Source organism: Stegostoma tigrinum, chromosome 25 (genome assembly GCF_030684315.1).
Source record: "Stegostoma tigrinum isolate sSteTig4 chromosome 25, sSteTig4.hap1, whole genome shotgun sequence".
Lineage (NCBI taxonomy): Eukaryota > Metazoa > Chordata > Chondrichthyes > Orectolobiformes > Stegostomatidae > Stegostoma > Stegostoma tigrinum.
Genome location: NC_081378.1, coordinates 47,654,693 through 47,672,544, shown reverse-complemented (window position 1 = coordinate 47,672,544; position 17,852 = coordinate 47,654,693). Strand labels below are relative to the sequence as shown.

General features: G+C 42.0%; 1 protein-coding gene across 7 annotated transcripts in view; it reads left to right on the top strand.

The window, feature by feature from the left end:
• Positions 1 to 17,852, top strand: part of sox5 (SRY-box transcription factor 5) — a 379,139-nt gene that overhangs the window by 76,359 nt on the left and 284,928 nt on the right. For 3 of the 7 annotated variants that reach the window (XM_059654702.1, XM_048554392.2, XM_048554393.2), the window contains exon 1: positions 16,282 to 16,605. The exons of 2 other annotated variants lie outside the window; for them this stretch is intronic. In XM_059654702.1, the coding sequence (XP_059510685.1) occupies positions 16,568 to 16,605 (38 nt within the window). In that variant the 5' untranslated portion in view covers positions 16,282 to 16,567. Of the gene's footprint in view, positions 1 to 15,456; positions 15,917 to 16,281; positions 16,606 to 17,852 lie in introns of those variants that run through there. 2 more of the 7 variants (XM_048554391.2, XM_048554394.2) reach the window with 2 other exon arrangements.

Genomic DNA, 17,852 nt, shown 5'->3' with positions numbered 1-17,852 from the left:
CTAATGTAGGTCTTAACAGTGATATCCGATCAATAAAGTAAAGAAAACCCATTCTCCAACTCCAGTGCAGACTGTGGCCTCAGGTAGGAGGATGGAGAGAATAGCTGGTCATGGTCTTAATTGTCTATTTGATAACAGTCTTGCCTCCCTTTGAGTGCCTATGGATTTAAGCTAAAAACCAAGGCCCAACACTCCCAGTGTAGATTAAAAACTCAACCTGGCCCTAACCATCAGCTGCGATGTTTGTCTCAGACCTAGTTTGTTCAGATGAATGTCGGGAATTTTCTGGTGTGTTCTTTAAAGAATGGAGTTCTCCCATTGTTCTTATCAACATTACCCTTTCAATTAATCACATTAACAAATGTAGGTCATCAACAGAGATAATGGGAACTGCAGATGCTGGATAATCCGAGATAACAAAGTGTGAAGCTGGATGAACACAGCAGGCCAAGCAGCACCAGAGAAGCACAAAAGCTGATGTTTCGGGCCTAGACCCTTCATCAGAAAAGGGGGATGGGGAGAGGGTTCTGAAATAAACAGGGAGAGAGGGGGAAGTGGACCAAAGATATATAGAGGAGAGGATAGGTGGAGAGATAGGGAGGGGATAGGTCAGTCCAGGGAGGACGGTCAGGTCAAGGGAGGGCATGGGATGAGGTTGGTAGGTAGGAAATGGAGGTGCAGCTTGCGGTGGGAGGAGGGGATAGGTGAAAGGAAGAACAGGTTAGGGAGATAGGGACGAGCTGGGTTGGTTTTGTGATGCAGTGGGGGGAGGGGAGATTTTGAAGCTTGTGAAGTCCACATTGATACCATTGGGCTGCAGGGTTCCCAAGTGGAATATAAGTTGCTGTTACTGCAACCTTCGGGTGGCATCATTATGGCACTGCAGGAGGCCCAATCCTGATGAAGAGTCTCGGCCCGAAATGTCAGCTTTTGTGCTCCTAGAATGCTGCTTAGACTGCTGTGTTCATCCAGCTCCACACTTTGTTATCTTATATCATCAACAGATTTGGTTGGAAGATGAAACAGACTCAATGGGCTGAAGTGCCTTCTCCATTTCTACATTTCTAAGGGATTTCAACTTGCAAATGTTCATTCAAAGGATTGCACTTTTTTGCTTAACACTAATCCTTTCAATTCAAAAGTAATTTGTTTGGAGAGTTTTGAGTTGTTTAGATGTGACGAGATGCTGCATAAAGGCAAATATTATTTTCATTTTTAAGAGAAGTCAGAAGACATGGTAAAGGCCATTTTGCATGTCAAAGCTTATTCCTCTTGCATCCCTACTGTTCCATCTAGCAAACAGCATCATTTTCAACATTACTAATGTTTTTGCTTCAACCACCCGCATGGCAAATTTGCTCCGAACATTTAGATGTAATGGCTGGAAATTACTGTGCATTTCTTTTCTGTACAAGATGAAGATAGAATGGTTGGGTAAAGTTCCTGTGTTCTGCTGTGACAAAATCTTTATTAACCTGGTGACACTGCATATTAACAGACAGTGCAACATTGAGGGCCACGACATTGCTGTGTACAATCTGTCCTCAGCCAATGTCTATTCATGCATCCTATAAGCAAAAATTGCTGTGTACTGATCCATAGGTAGAACATTTCCTAAGTTTTCCTCCTGCAGCTCGGCTTTGTTTGGAGGGATTGTTTTGGAGGTGAATGTGTGTCAGGTGCAGTAACTGTACCAACACTTGTCCATTTGAGACTGAATAACTCATTGCATCTTTCTGTTTCTTTGTGACTCAGATATGGTGTTTTTTTTCACAGCTTTAGGTTGGTGGAAATATTTTTTCGTATGATGGTGGTGGGGTTGAGTCCCATATCAGGACTTTGTGTACCAAATTTTGTTGGACACATCAGTGGGGGAGTGTTGAACTAGTGGAGGTACGAGTTTTCAGTTGCAAAGTTAGTATAGGTTCCATCATTCTTCTCAGATGGATATAAAAATGGCATCAGTCAAAGATGAGTGGGTGGTAGAAGTGGATTTTGAGTAAAGCTGCGTGTGGCGATGTTGCCAATCCCTGTGCAGAAATTTCTGTATCAACTAATGTCACACAAATGTTTATTTTCTCATTTATTCCACCACTGTGTGTGGCAGCTTGCCGTGTGCTCATAAGCTATTATATTTTACTATATGGGCAACACGGTGGCTCAGTGGTTAGCCCTGCTGCCTCACACCGCCAGGGACCTGGGTTCAATTCTACCCGAGGGAGACAGTCTGTGTGAAGTTTGCACATTCTCCCTGTGTCTGCATGGGCTTTCTCTGGGTGCTCTGGTTTCCTCCCACGATCTAATGCAGGTAGATTGGTCATGCTAAATTGTCCAGAGATGTGCAGGCTAAGTGGATTAGCCATGGGAAATGCGGGGTTGGATGGGTTGAGGGGAATGTTCTTCAGAGAGTCAGTGTGGACTCAATTGGCTGAATACCTTGCTTCCACAATGTAAGGATCCTATATAGCAACAAAAGCTCTACCTCAAAGATCCCCTGGCAGTGGTGGTTGAGCTTTGAAATTCACATTCCTTCTTTTCTGAGAAGCAGCTTTTCTATTTGTTGGCCATAGTGCTGGTTAGTGAAGACATCTTTGTCACCATTGGATTTTCCCCATGTTTTCCAGATGGTAAAGGGTGGTCAGTTACTGCCAATTTCTAACAACATCAGTTCACTTCTATTGAATATATAGTAGTGAGGTTCCTTCAGGAAACTGTGATAGATGAGAAACTGTGGGCTAGGTATCAATGTTCCCTCTAAGCCGTACAGCCACAGTACACAAGGAGCAAACAAATCATACACAGCAAAGGAAAATAAGAGGGAGCATTGCTCACCACTAGTAATATCTCATATTGCCTTCTTTGTCAGTGTCTTCTGTAACTGTGCAGCACTACATCTTCATCAGCGTTGAAATTTTGCTTGTTTGCCCAGCTGCATATCCAGCTTAAGAACTTCTGTCATACTTCTCAGAATCTTCTCTCCCAACTGTGCCATATATTTTGTTGCCATCAATAAATACAACAAATTTGCCTCTAGTTCTGATATTTATACCTTTTAATGCTGACTAGACACAAAAGCGCTCACAAAGACGTATATGCTCACATCGCCAATGGCTAAGTTCGGAGAATGGCTGAGTTCTTGCATCATTCATTACACACACTGGGTCCTGGAACAGATGCCCTTTGATGAGTGGCATCAACAGAATGTTATTAGGTATTTGTCAAGGGTTATGGAATAAAGCTGGAAAAATGAAATTGAGTCAAAACCAGTCATGTTTATTGCACATGGTTAAACCTATGATCAACAGTTACTTTTGGAACAAAGAGATGTGTGGAATAATTGATTAGCAAAGTTATGTTACAGATTTCTATCAGCCAGTTGAGCTGACTAGATAAGAATAACCCTGTGTCTTCATAATCTACATCCAGTGCATAAGACTAAAACTTGGCAGTGTGGACAAAGCACTGAGACAGAAGTTCTGTTGCAGGCTGACAAGGGAATAGTGGAGAGCTTTCCAAAACCCACTGAATTAACCTCATAATGAACTGAATGAGAGCTATTGCTGTAGGAAGAGTCAGACAGTCATTGGTTACAAAACAGCCACAGTTCTAAAAGCAATTAGCCAGCAGTAGTAACTTGCATCTCTGCAGCAAAGTAATCTTGTCCACTCCATCTGCTCTTCGTCACTTTTTTCTTCTTTTCTCTCTTATTTTTAGTTTTAGTTTTTGTTTAATTTTCTCCTATTAACTCACATTCTGGAGAGAGGCGGCAGCAGTATTGGGCTCAATGAATTTGGCGGTCAGCTAGATAACTAATGCGAAGCAGCGGCTGGGTGCTCTCAGTGAGCTCCTGATGCCCACAGTGCAGACTGAAGATGAGATTGAGGCCTGGCGTAGATGGCACCATGACTGGGGCTTTGGCAATCTGAGAAGTTCCCCTGACAGTGATGACGAGAGCGGGGGAAATCGATCTAGCATGGGAGAAATGTGCCAAAGGGGCAGGAGATCGAGCCCTTTTAGGAAGTGTGCTCTCAGCATGGCTAAGCTCTTTAAAAAGACTGTAATGTTTAAACTTTTAGCTTATTAATTTGTTTTTAGATTTAATACTAAGAAAGATTGTAATGTTTATCTTTTAACTTTATTTCTTGTTTCTTTCTACCTTGTTCTGAAGCTTTTGTACCTTAGTACTTGTACTTAAAATGGTGCAATGTGCGGTGACATTGTAAACTTTTCACTGTACTCCTGTGCTTTTGTACTTGAGTACACATGACAATAATTTCTAAATCTAAAGGGATCATTTGTTTTCATCTATGGATGGCTAGAGGAAGCTGAGCGCAGTACATGGTTTTAGTCCACAATAAATAATGGTCAGTTTAATATTCAGAGAATATTAATATTCAGTTTCTTCAAATCAAGTTACACTCATCCAGGCAAGTGGGGGCTGCTATAAATATTTCTGAAGAAGGGTCCGACCCAAGACGTCAGCTTTCCAGCTCCTCTGATGTTGCATGCTGTGTTCCTCCAGCTCCACACCTTGTTATCTCTGACTCCAGCATCTGCAGTTCTTACTATCTCTAAGTGGGGGCTGCTCTTTTCTTTTCCCTGGTCAATGATAGATAGGCTTTGGGGGTATCAGGAGGTGTATTACTTGTTGCAGGATTCTTAACTTCTGACCTGTTCTTGTAGTCACTGTATTCGTATGGATCATCCACCTCAGGTTCTTGTGAATGGTAATTGATTGATTTACTGCTGTCACGTACCGAGATACGGTGAAAGGTGTTGTTTTGTCTACAGGCAGACCGTACCATACAAAATGCATCAGCGTAGCATAACAGAGCTCAGAATACAGTGTTACAGCCACTGAGATCAGAATTAACATTTGAGAGGTCAGTTCAAAACCCTAATAACAGCAGGGAGGCAACTGTTCTTGAATCTGTTTGTACGTGTAATCAAGCTTTCATGTCTTCTATCCAACAGAAGAAGGTAGAAGAGAGTATAACCAGGGTGGGAGGGGTTTTTGGTGATGTTGGTTACTTTCCCAAGGCAGCAGGAAATATAGATGGAATCAATGGATGGAAGGTGGGCTTGCGTGAAGGACTGGGCTGTGTTCATAACTCTCTGTAGTTTCTTGTGGTCTTGGGAAGAGCTGTTGCCACACCACACTGTGATGCATCTGAAGATGTTGATAGCAGGAGGAGTATGATGAACTACACCCCACTTGCCTGGATGACCACAGCTCCGACAACACTCAAGAACCTTGACATCTTCCAGGACAAAGCAAATCCTCTTGATTGGCACTGGGTCCACAAATATTCAATGCCTTCACCACCAAAGTATAGTAGCAGCAGTGTCTGCCATCTATCAGCTGCACTGCAGAAATTCACCAAGGCTCCTTTGATAGATCCTTCAAAACCTACAACTTACATTATCACAATCACATTGTGACAGGCATGGAGTCAAAAACAGAATAGACCGGCTAAGGAAAGTAGTTTTCTTTCCTTAAAATACTGTGAATGCTGGAAATTTGAAATAAGAACAAAAAGTCCTGTAAAAATGCAGCAGCTCTGTCAGCATAGGCGGAGAGAGAAACAGAGTTAATGTTTCAAGTCTAGAATGACTGTTTTTCAGAAGAAGCATTCTGAAGTTTCATATTCTATTTATTATTGAAATTCTACCAGCTGCTGTAGTGGATTTGAACCAATGCTTTAAAAACTTTAGGCTGTGCCTCCTAATTACTAGACAGTGACACAGCCATTACCTTAATTGATTTATTGAATGGTCGATTGTCTTTAACACAGTGGTGTAAAGTCTACCAAAACATTTTGTTGCCTGGTAAGGAAGATCACACTGGGAGCAGCAAGGACAAGATTAGTGGTTGAATGGACACCTTAATGGTTGATTCAACATATCATGGTATTGGACTGTATGAGCATGACAGTCCCTACTTTAGCTATTACTGCAGAATCAACCTCAACCAGGTTGGCACTCGGGACATTGCAACTTGGTCCAGTATCACTGGGCCAGGGAATCAAAACCACATAAGGTTCCAGGGCTGCTTGCAATCCTGCTTTCTGTGCTGGATATGTAGGGTTGAGTGTCAAATAAGAACATGATTTGATTCGGCCGACAAATAGGCATGATCAGGTAACTGAATAAATAAGAGGTAGGCTTTAATTAATAAATATAGATTGAACAATAATTGGCCACTTGATGGAAAAATCAAAATAAAGTTATATTTCCCCAATTGATTTAATATGCAGTGCTACCCAATTGTTTTCCTGGCAAAGAGAGACTAGATGTGATGACTGAAAAGTGGCTGAGAAGACATCTAGTTATTTACAACTTTGGTTGTTATAAAACTGGGCATACATGTATTATGAGAGACCCCCTTCCAATTATGAGCACCAAACCGTGATAGGAAATTCTCCAAGTCACTAGTAAGTTAACACAATCTGCTCCAAATGTATCTTTATCCAGGTCTGAGCAAGGGATACAAATCTGTGCAAGTGTTCCCATGGGTTCTGTGTTCATCAGTGAACAACAGTGATCATCACTGTTCTTCAGTCCAGTGCCACTGGTATTGCTGAATCCAATTACACTCAAGCACTATCCAATATGTGGACCTAAGTAACAGGGTAAGCTAAATAGGTTATGGCCTTTTCGCATAATTATATCACCTGGTCTATGACTGTACATGTTCAAATAATGCCATTTGCACTCAATGACGTTAGTGCTCTTTGCCACCCACTCATATTGACATTCAAATGCCAAGCTATGGAGTGGATATTTCCTCCTGTGGCATAAATGATTTTTTTTTCTGAATTCTGCATTGTACGTTTCCCTTTTTAATTGCTGCTTGATCTCCTTCATTTACTCTATTTGTATCATTTATCTTTCTTTCTATAGTTTCCATTTTGTTTATTGGTTCTCTTGTCCTTCCTCACTGAACCTCTGTACCTCTTGACTGGAACCCCACATGTGTCCTCTAGCCATTAGTCAGCTGTCCAACAGCTATTGATATTCTGCATGCTGTTGTTTGACATAAAACTTAATTGTAATTGTTAGAAATTAACTGAGTACTCTCCAAATCAATAGCAGCATTGTGCCTTGAGTCAGCTTTCATAAGGTAAGCTTTCAAGCAAATTGTTTACTTAAAGCATTTGAAACCAGTAACAGATGGAGTGCCAGACATAATGGACATCTTAGTAATAACTCCTTTCATGAAGGCTCAGTTAAACAAAGGAAATAAAACTAAAATGAATGATTATATTCAAAATCATCCGTACATGTGTAAACACAATGCATTGTGCAGTTTAGACAAGTGACATCAAGTTTATCCCTTTGTTCTCATTATGCAGTCTCCTTTGCTTAGGGATGGAGCTAGACTCCTTTTCTTGCCTTTACTTGAAATCTCCGCCAATGTTTGTAATTTGACCAAAACACACAAGATTAGCGTAATCTGAGATTTGTAGAATTGGCTGATTAAACAACGGCACAATGTAATCCCTGTTGCAGAATAACATTAGAATTTACAGATCACAGCTTGAACAGGTAGATCTGAGACTAAGTTTAGTTTGTATAATTATTTTAAGACAGCTTGTCTTGTATGGCTACATAGCTGAGCTCTTTTAGATGCCACAGGATAGTTTGTATGTTAGGATTAGAAGGGATTAGTTAACTGAAACAAAAGAACAACAGATTTGGGGCTTCCGGGTATTTGTTTGCTGTTCCACTATGTCCTCGTAGTGTCTGACTATCTTTGGACTCTTTACCTCTATTAATAAATGAAATTATTACTTACTCTTTACGGATGCAGAACAATTGCAACTCGTCTTGTTAACACATGAATTTACAAAACCAGTGCTGTTGTACATTTCAATTCTAAAAGTTCCAACCTGTGCAATCTTACTTCTTTCCTAAAACAAATGTGGTCTGGGTTAACTGAAACAAACTTTTCATTAAGATCCATTCAAAACATTTCCAGCAAAGTTGCTGTTTGGGTGAAAGATTCCGACTGTTTGACGCAGTCTCTGCAAAGCCCCATTCACACTGCAGCTGTGAATTCCGGTTTGTTCTGATTTTTCAGCTGTTGCAAATTAAAAATGCAACCTTAAAGTAATGCGATGTTCCCAGTTCTGCTGCAATTCTGCTGTTTAAAAACTTGTCCCGACCAAGCACACATTTAAAATTGGCACCAAAGTGACATTTGTATCACATTTCATAATCTCTCACTCATCTTGGAGTCCCATTGCTCCTCGGTGACTGTTTTGAATTGCAGCTATAAGAAGCACTAAAATTGCACACCATTAGATGAATTACCTTGCAATAATAACAATGAAAGCTGAAAATGTTACTGGCAACATAATCTCTTCAGAATAATTTAGCCTCCGCCTCCTTCTGTGTTATTCCTGAACATCTTGATGTGGTAGCTTGTGGTCCTAAACTATTGCTCAAAAGATGTATTTAAATCTGCTTGCTGAGTAACAGGCTTTATCCAAGATCCTTGTTTACATTGTCTCTTCCCTGACAGACCTAAAATCTGTCTATCCCATCCTTAGATATATTCAGCAATGGACATTACACAAACCTCTGGGACAGAGCATCCCAAAGTCTCACTGCCCAATGAATAGAACAACATTTCCTCATTTAGTTCCTAAATAGTTGGCCCCTTATCCTGGAACACTGGGCTGGCTTTTGAATTTTGAGGCAGGTATATGGAATTTGGGTAAAGTCCCTTCAAGAATGTGAATTTCATAGGGGTGGGGCTGGGGATGATCAAGGTGGTGGGGGGGGGGGGGTGCGTGGTTTCACTAGGTGTGAGCCACATTCAGATCAATGTAGTGTAGGCTACTGCATTTTACAGTTGGAAATCTGATTTCAGTCCAGTCCAAAGATGTAGCAAAGAAAGGAAGATTTGTATTTATGTAACAACTGTCACATCACTGGCTCTCACAAAACTCCTATACAACCAGCGAAGTGCCTTCAATGCTGTAATGTAGGAAACATATCAACTGATTTGCACATAGCAATTTGCACAAAACTTCAGTGTGATAAATGAACAGATAGTCTGTATTAGAGATAATGGGAACTGCAGATGCTGGAGAATGCAAGATAAAAACGTGTGAAGCTGGATGAACACAGCAGGCCAAGCAGCATTTCAGGAGCACAAAAGCTGATGTTTTGGGCCTAGACCCTTTATCAGAAAAAAGGTAGTCTGTATTAATCTTGTTAGTTGATGGATAACTATTGGAATGCACAATTGGGAGAACTCATAGGCTCTTCTTTAAAAGAGCTTCCCGGACACTATTATATCTGGCTGAGAATGCATACAAGATCTCAGTTTTAGGTTTCATCTGAAAAGCAGGAGCTCTCTTCATATTGCACTGATGTGTTAGCCTATGTTTTATGCTCCAGCATCTTTGTATGGGGACTTAAACTCATAACTTTGTGATTCAGAAGCAAAAATGTTACAACTCAAGATGCTAACTGCAGAATGAGGTTGGAAGGCCATGCACAGTAGCACTCTAGCTCAATTGTAAGGCAATTTGCAATTCAAACTGTGTTTTTGTGCCTTACTACTCTCTGAGGAGGAAAGTTAGCAGTAGCCATAAACCAGTGAGGTGATGATTGGTGTGCCAAGTTGGTATAATTATTCTTAAGTGACTTTAACTTCTTGTAAAGTGCAAAGCCCATACAATTGACTTTGTGTGGAAAGTCAGTCTTTTTTGTAATTGATTTGAAAGACTATTCACATATTGCCTTTTAATTCAGATGCATTCTAAATTACAAAGCAATTTAGGTTTGAATAGCACATGGCTCCTTTAATGATTTGAAAATCCTGAGGTTCAAACCCATGTTGAAAGAACAATAAGTTGACTGGCAGGTGATGAAACTTTATAACACATTCATACTTTCACAGAGGCTCTAAGCACACTGCTGTATCTCAGTACAAAGTTAGGTACACCTATGTTTTTAACGTGCAGCTGTTGTCATTGCTGTTTCCCAAGTATATTTGCAACAGAATACAGTTAATTTGCAATAGTAAGACGTAGAATTCTGAATTCTTCCCGAGTCAATTTAGATCACATCAAATTTGAATTAACTTGACCTCTTTGTTTAGTTGGGAGCGCTATTATTCATTCTGTAGTGACTTAATTCGATCACGCTTAACATTAGATGATATCTCATAATACTTCGTACATATATACCAATCAGCAAACGGATAGATACCTATTCAAGCCTCTGCTGAGTTTATTCACTGTGGAAGTGCATGCACACTAAACTCATGGGTTGTCAAACCTTCCGGTTTATTTACTTGTTTCTGGAAGCAGATTTTGTCATTCTAAGTGACAATAATGCAAGCTGCGTTTCTTGTCTTCGCTAGACATTGCTCCCATCTCTTTCTGTCGTTTATTTTATTACATGAAGACCCTCCCGTTCTCAACACACTCCCCACCCCCCCCCCCCCCCCGGCCCCGCGCAACAAGTCCAGCAAATAAACATGTTGGGGCTGCATTTTCGGAGTTGGTGGGAATGCTGGAATTGTATCACAAAAATAAAAGGAAGCTTTTGTTTTCTAAGGCTGTATGTGAGAGTCTGAACATCACTGGGAACCTAGTTCAGTCAGGAAACTCTTCATTAGCGCTTCCCACACGTGGTCGCCAGATGTGTCTATAAAGGAGGAATTGAGTAGATTTTAGGTAATAATCTGTCTTTGTTTTTCTGATATTGTTTTAAAGATTGACTTTGAAGCATGTATGTCTGCCTTTCCAAACTGAATTTGCAATTCACCGGCGACATTATCCCGCAATGGCTACTCCCACAGCATCTTCCCAGTCAGTGCTAGGGCGCCTATCAGAAAGAAAAGTCAGCGCGGATCCATTAAACACAGAGAAGATTGATATTGTTAATTAATCTACATTTTAAATAGTAATTATGTCATCCCCTGAGACCAGGGAACAGATCAAATTAAAAATTAAAATGTGATTCAATGCTCGGCTATATAAAATAGTGATGCACCACCTTTTGACCAGTCCCTGCGTAGAGCTATCTGCTGGAGAGTTATTGGGAAGGTAGGGACCGGTTTGCTGGTGCTTTTAGTGATTGGCAATTCTGTACCCAGACGTTAACACAAAGTAATACGTTGCCCATTGATATGAGAGGTGAGCGAGCGGGAGGATAGTCAGGCTCCTCAAAACTGTTTAAAACTATAAGTTTGGCGCTGCCTGGTGTCTGACTCTATCTTCTTTCCACCACTTCCCAATCCCAATGCGTTTTTGGTGGAACAAGCAAAACTTTGCTGCTTGAGTTTCAGCACGCCTGTTTGCCTGTCAGTTTCATCTGAGAGGAAAGCAGTAATTCTGTATAAAGAAATCATTTTCACATCGTTATTTAAAAACATTTTTTTAGCTGAAAATCTGCGGGGAATATCTCCCATTATCCGTTAGTCATCTCCGCTAATTAAGTTTCTACTTGAAGTAAGGTAGAATCTGTTAGAAATTAACACTGCTCAGTTTTTCAGGTTTGATCAGCCGGCTACAATGGGGAGCTTTCAAAACGTACATATGGTCCTGCTAAGGAATTGATTAAGTGAAGTCCGGATGAAATTCAAATCCTTTGATTTGACCTTTGCCTGGCCTGAGAGGTTGCAATTTCGCTTAACAATTTCCTTTTGTTCTTTGTTACAGTTATTAATCCAACATGAGGCTCGAATTAATCAGGGTAATGCGTTGTTACATCTTTAATTCACAGCCCCACTGTTTGTGTCTTTCTTAATTAAAGCAGAATGGTAGCATGCTGATATTGGCCTCCCTTGCTCATCACAGAGGGAAAGGCTAAATGGGCAGGATGAGATTAGTCCAAGGTTCCACTTAATTGTTTTTTTTCTCTCTCTCTCTCTGTCTCCTTTTATTCTTTTTAAATGAAGGCTGTGAGCGAACATGCTAATTCCAAACAGTGGCAGGTCTGAGCGGGGGTGCAGTTACGCGCTGTCTCTCTTATGCCTTTAGAGGTCACCACACTTTGAGGCCTCAGTCGTTTATTAAAGATCGCAGGATCTCCCGCCCCCCCCCCCCCCCCCCCCACACACACACACACTCCCTCCAGCTCTTATTTTTCCCTCTATCCTACCATCCCCCAGTGGTGCTGTTTGATGTGATAAAGGAGAAAAAGTGTTGTCTAACGCTCTGAAGGCTGGTTAATTTGCGCTAAGCAGATGAAAACAAATGCAGTACATCATATTTCATTAGCAGTCCTTGTTTAGCTGCCCTTCGTTTCTAAGTGCTCCAAGCTTTGCTCAATGGAAAGCGACAAGCGTCCGGAAAACAAAGCCGGTTCCCCACCTTCCTTGCGTTATAAATTACCTTTCGGGCCTAACTTCAAGGGGCAGAGTCCGGGGTTCGGTGCTGATACAGTTTTGACTATTCTGTCTCCATCAGGAGAATGGAGATCATTGTGCCGTCCTGCATTTGAGTCATTTTATTTAAGATGCCAAACAATAGGCTGTTGATTGGAGGGACAAGGAGGGAACAATAAACTTCTGTGTCACATAATAGACCACCATTTGCAAGCTCCGCTTTAGCAGGGCCCTTTCTATTGTACTTTTTTTGTGTACAAAAATGGATTTTAGGAGGAGGAATATTTTGCTGAGGTATGTCATTATTTTGCAAATTTCTATTATCTCATCATGTTGTCTTCATTGTAAGTTGCAGCTAATTAGCAACCTGGTTAGGGCATGGGCTTTGAGCCTCGCTTTTTTTTCTGAAAGGAACACACAGATTACCACACTACAAGGGAAGAAGGAATAGAAAAAGGAGATTAATCTGGTTCCCTTGGCAACCCTCGCTTCCATCTGTGAAGAACAATACATTTTTGTTTCCTTAGCTCAGTTCAAATCTGTTTTGTTTAGGGGTAAAAAACGTGGCCTCTGTAACAATGCGGAATTCTGTCTGCCCAGCTTTAGCGGGTACAATTTCACTGCAGGTTAGGGTCTGGAGGGGATAGAAAGGATAAAAGGAGAGCGCTTGAACACTGTCAAAGGTCGTGACCTTGCTACACAAAGCCAGGAGTTTTGCTTCCAAATCCCTTCTCCTGAAAAGCTCTTAATGAAATAATATACTATGGATGTGAACACCTTGCAGTCTTTATTAAATAACGACCCTCCGTTTTGAATGAAGTTGTCCCCCCGCCCAACCACCATACCCGTTATACTTCCGTTCGGCCAGTTTGTGATCCTGATAGTTGGGATTACTGTGATCAACTTTCACTCCTAAAGTTCATAGAGTTGTTTGATTCATTTTTTTTTGTTTTGTTTTGTTTTGGCCTTGGCTGATTGATTTGAGTTGAGGGGTTGCCTGCCACAATTTTGATTTCAATCAATCTTTAACGGATCTTCTGCGACCTGTCTGAAACCCAGACTGCAGTTTGACCAGGCACCCTGGGGAGCCTTAACCGTTTCCCTGACGGACGGCAGGAACCCGCCTCCCAATTTGTGCAGGGGCTTTGCCAACTTTGAATGGGATCTTTCAAGCAGATTGCCAGAGCACAGAGAACAGGTTCAGATCTACAGCGCTGTTAAATTGGGGATCCGTCCCTAACACTGCGCGCCAAGTATATCGTTTTAATTTGGATAGTCCTCCAAAATAATGGGACTTATCATTTCTACCTCTACTCTGACAGTCCCAACACAACGCCACACAGGAAAAACTGGGTATGCTCAATGAAACCATTATGCCCATTTCCTCCTACCAACACCGAGTGAGATATACCGCCTCTACCGTTTGTGTTGAGAGAATCAGGCAGGATTTATTCGGGACACTCCAGTCCCTGTTCCTTTTTCGATGGATTTTAAATACAATACATGAGTCTGCCCGTTCGAACCCAAAGACGAGCCGAGTTTCAGCCGTAGCGTTCACTGCAAACAGTCAGATTTCAGCGGCTTGTCTGCGTTAAATGTTACAGCTCAGTGCTGTCGTCTCTTTCACCGGTTCCAGTGGGGGCAGATTAACTTTGCGAACACTTTCTGTCCAGGAGCCCATTGAAATTATTCTGCCTGCATAAGAGAAGATTTGCAGAGCTTTTGTATTGTTGATTATCGATACACACTTTTTGTGAGGGACTGTTTAAATGGTCATATGAATATGTAGAGAAAAAGGTTAAATGCAAGAATGCTGGGGTGATATGCATGTGTGAGGTAACTTGTAAGTATATTGGCGTGTGTGCAGTTACTTGAAAGTGTGTGTATGTATGCCTGCCTACTTTGAAATGTTTATGTGCCTGTGTGCAGGAAGACTTGTGCGTACATATGTGTTTTTTGTGTGCGTTTGTATCCTTGTTTGCATATGTATATTTGTACGTGTGCGTTTATGCACATGGGTTCTTGTGTGTGATTATGTACATGGTTAATATGTATGTATACGGGTTCATGTATGTTCATATGTGTACATGGTTTATGTGTATGTGTTCGTGTCTATACGTGTACGTGGTTTATGTGTGCATTCGGATTCATGTGTGTGTGTGTATACATGGTCTATGTACATGAATATAGGTTCATATGTGTGTACATGGTTCATGTGCGTGTGTGCATTCATGGTTTACGTGCAAAAGTATGAATTTGTGTGTGTTCCTGTGTACATGGTTTATGTATGTATGAGTTCATGTGTGTACATATGTGTACATGACTTATGTGCATATATAAGTTTAAGTGTGTATGAATACAACATTTATGCGCATGTATATGAGTTCATGTATGTGTATATGTATACATGGGCGCATGTGTGTGTCTGCTGTGTGAAGCATTTACTTTCTCGCGTTGCAGTTGCCCCAGAGAGAATATTGTCGCTAGACAATGAAAGCTTTTATCTCCGCTGGCAGCAGCAACCGTAAACCCCATTGACCAAGGATGGTCAATATTTGTCGAATCCTTCAGCGTAATTGGAAAAGATTTTGCTCACGCACTTTGTAATAGCTGCCTCGGCTTAATGGAGCACAGGCGAAGGGAAGGAATGTTTTGATTTTGGCATAATAAATATTTTCCTGATAAACATGAGGGCAGAGGGTATACAAGTGAGGACTGCTGCGGATCCAAGATGCAAACTGGGAGTGTTGTCTGGCGGTCGGCACAACTGAGCCGGGGCAATTGACTGCGGTGTTGGCCCTGTGGTCACTAAGAAACTTAATGTTGTCCAGCTGCAAGGCAAAAAGTCTGGGTTTTATTTTTAGTGTGCACCGTGCCAGCATGGACATGGGCTACAGAGACTATTGAGGCATTGTCTGCTTGGCTTCCCAGAATAGCCCAGTTAATCACTTTGGCTTTAAAGGGAATTTCCTCATGGAATTCTCTCCAGAAAAATCTAATCAACTGACCTGCAGATTCCAACAATAAAAGGCCCTTTTATTTTGGGCGGGCTCTATACTGTAGGCTTTTGTGCTAAATGAACCCTCCCAGTAGGAGTGGATAGTTGATTCTGTGTGTTGTGCGTTATGTGTACAGCCTTGTGTGCGCTTCTCACCAGATGCTAAAGTATATTGGCCACTTCTGTCTCAGTGCGTATATCATCTCACGTCAGGCTGCATTACCTGATTACCTCAGTCAGATTGTACCTAGATAAGTCCCTGATATTATGACTTCCCCACGTTGAAACTGGGAGATCTGCTGTTATTCTCTCTAGTTGCAGCCCTATTTAGGAGAGATTAAAGAGAGTTGAGTGGGGCTCTCTTGCTGTTGCCTTCTCTTCTCTCTCTCTCTCTCTCTCTCTCTCGTGCTAAAGTTAACTGTTAAAATTGGCACGGGGACTCCGCACGTTTCCATGGAGGTCGGGTTTAAACTTGATTTGATGACTTTAAAAAATTGTTGCCAGTAAATTTGCACCACTTTGGTGAGTGCGGTCCTACCGAGCAATAACAGACAGAGACCGAGCGGGTGAGTGACACGTTGTTTACAGGTTTCCTCGGAGGGGCCTCTGCTGTATTTCATCTGTCAAAGTTGCCTTTTCTTCCCTTTGACAATGCCCGATTGTTTTTGCGGAGAATGCAGGTTCCAAACGCAAGAGAATGCGGTGCTAGACTCGTCCTGCCAAATTCCGAGCTCTCTCGTTTTCTTTGCCCAGCGCTCACAAAAGATCCATAACTTACCATCAACTGTGAGCTTTTTTTTTGTATGTGTGTATGTATGTGTGTGTGTGGTGCCACAAAGCTCCTCTGTTACTTGGCACATAAGCATTTTTGGACAATGAGCAAGCAGTGAGGGAGTCAGTCACGGTGACAGTGGCGAACAGAGAGTGAATGGTTGCAGTCTGACTATGTGTGGGGACTGAGCAGCAGTTACAACTCCGCGATAGAAGTTCCTCTGCAAGACCAGTTTTTGTTTCTGTTTGTGTTTGTTTTTTTTAACATATGTTTAAATTCCCCCGCTTAGTTATTGTTTTTTTTTAATTTTCATTATTTTGCTTTGGGTCGTTCTTATTTACCAACAGAAGTTTCAGGGAGCAGCTGCCTCCGCGGTATGCAGAAATCGCCAGATTTAGTTTGAAGGTATTGTGGATGATTGTTTTGACAGGGTCCTGCTTCCAGCATGCTCAGTGCACCTGAATTACCTCAGGAATACCAAAGGTGAGTTAAAACTCGGGGAAGCGAAAGAAAGTTTTCGCAAGGGCTGCTTTCACCCCCTTCTCCCTTCCTCCCCCACCCCCCATCGCTCGCTCCGACTGTTTTAAATACTGTTGGAAACATTCGAAAAAAAAACTTAATGATAACCTTGATGTGTTCTTACTGACTCGTCTGAGGATATTTGAACTCAACGCGCCTTGTTTTAGTCTTCCTGAAAAAAAAAGTCAAACGTTTGTGGAATGCTCCAGCACAGGAGGAGGCCATTCTGCCCACCCCTGCTAGCTCTTTGCTGAAAGAGATTTCTAATTCGTACATCCCGCCCCTTCTCATACTGCTGCAAGTGTTTTCAACGGGTTAAGGGGAAGCTTCGGCTTCTTTTCGGTATTGCTGACGGTGGCATGTCACTGATGCTAGAGCCAGGAGTTCGGCTGCTTCAGAGCCATTTGCTAAGCGTGTCTCCGGTCTGGAGACTGACTGAGAAGCATGGCCGCGCTGTTGTGAGCCATCGTGAGGGGCCACATCCTCGGGTGGCCTGGCTGCCCCGTGCAATCACATGACCGGACCACTGGCCAATGTTCAACACACCACGCTTTGAGAGATGAACATTGGTTAGAACGCCCCAGAGCGAGGAGTAAATTCCTCATCTTCCTGTGTGAGCCTGATTGATAATTGATGGCAGTGTGACATTAAGGACATTGTTCTTCCCTGCCTATGGCTAGGAAGCTGTGCTGGCAGCTTCGGCTCTGAGGCAGCGAGAAGACAAGGATTGCATTGGTTTTGTCCTAGGGAGCACACGGTTGGATGGCTGGTGGGTTATTTCATCATAAAGAGGGGGTTCTTTAAGCGCTTGTTCACCCTCAGAATCATTGGCTGCACATCTGTAGTTCAGGTCCTTTCAAAACCTCTCGTTACCTGTGGTATAGCGGGTTATTTCCCCCTAAAACAATTCGTTTCGTCAAATGCCGAACAGCCGCGAGAGCAACATTGCTTGAGATGTGTAGCGGTAGATCTAAAACCTCTCTGCCCCCCACACACTCCGCCGAAAACTTGATAACTTTGTATCTCAAATCGCTCCAAGTCTTGTTTGTCCTTTTTTTCTTTGAAAGCGACCCCCCCCATCCCAACGCAAAAAGTAAAGTTATAAAGTTTAGAAACATGTCCATTATAACGTGCATTAATTTTGAAAATGCACAGTAGCAAAGTTTTCTTTGCACCTACAAAGACCTCTTCTTTTTATTTATTGGCAAGGG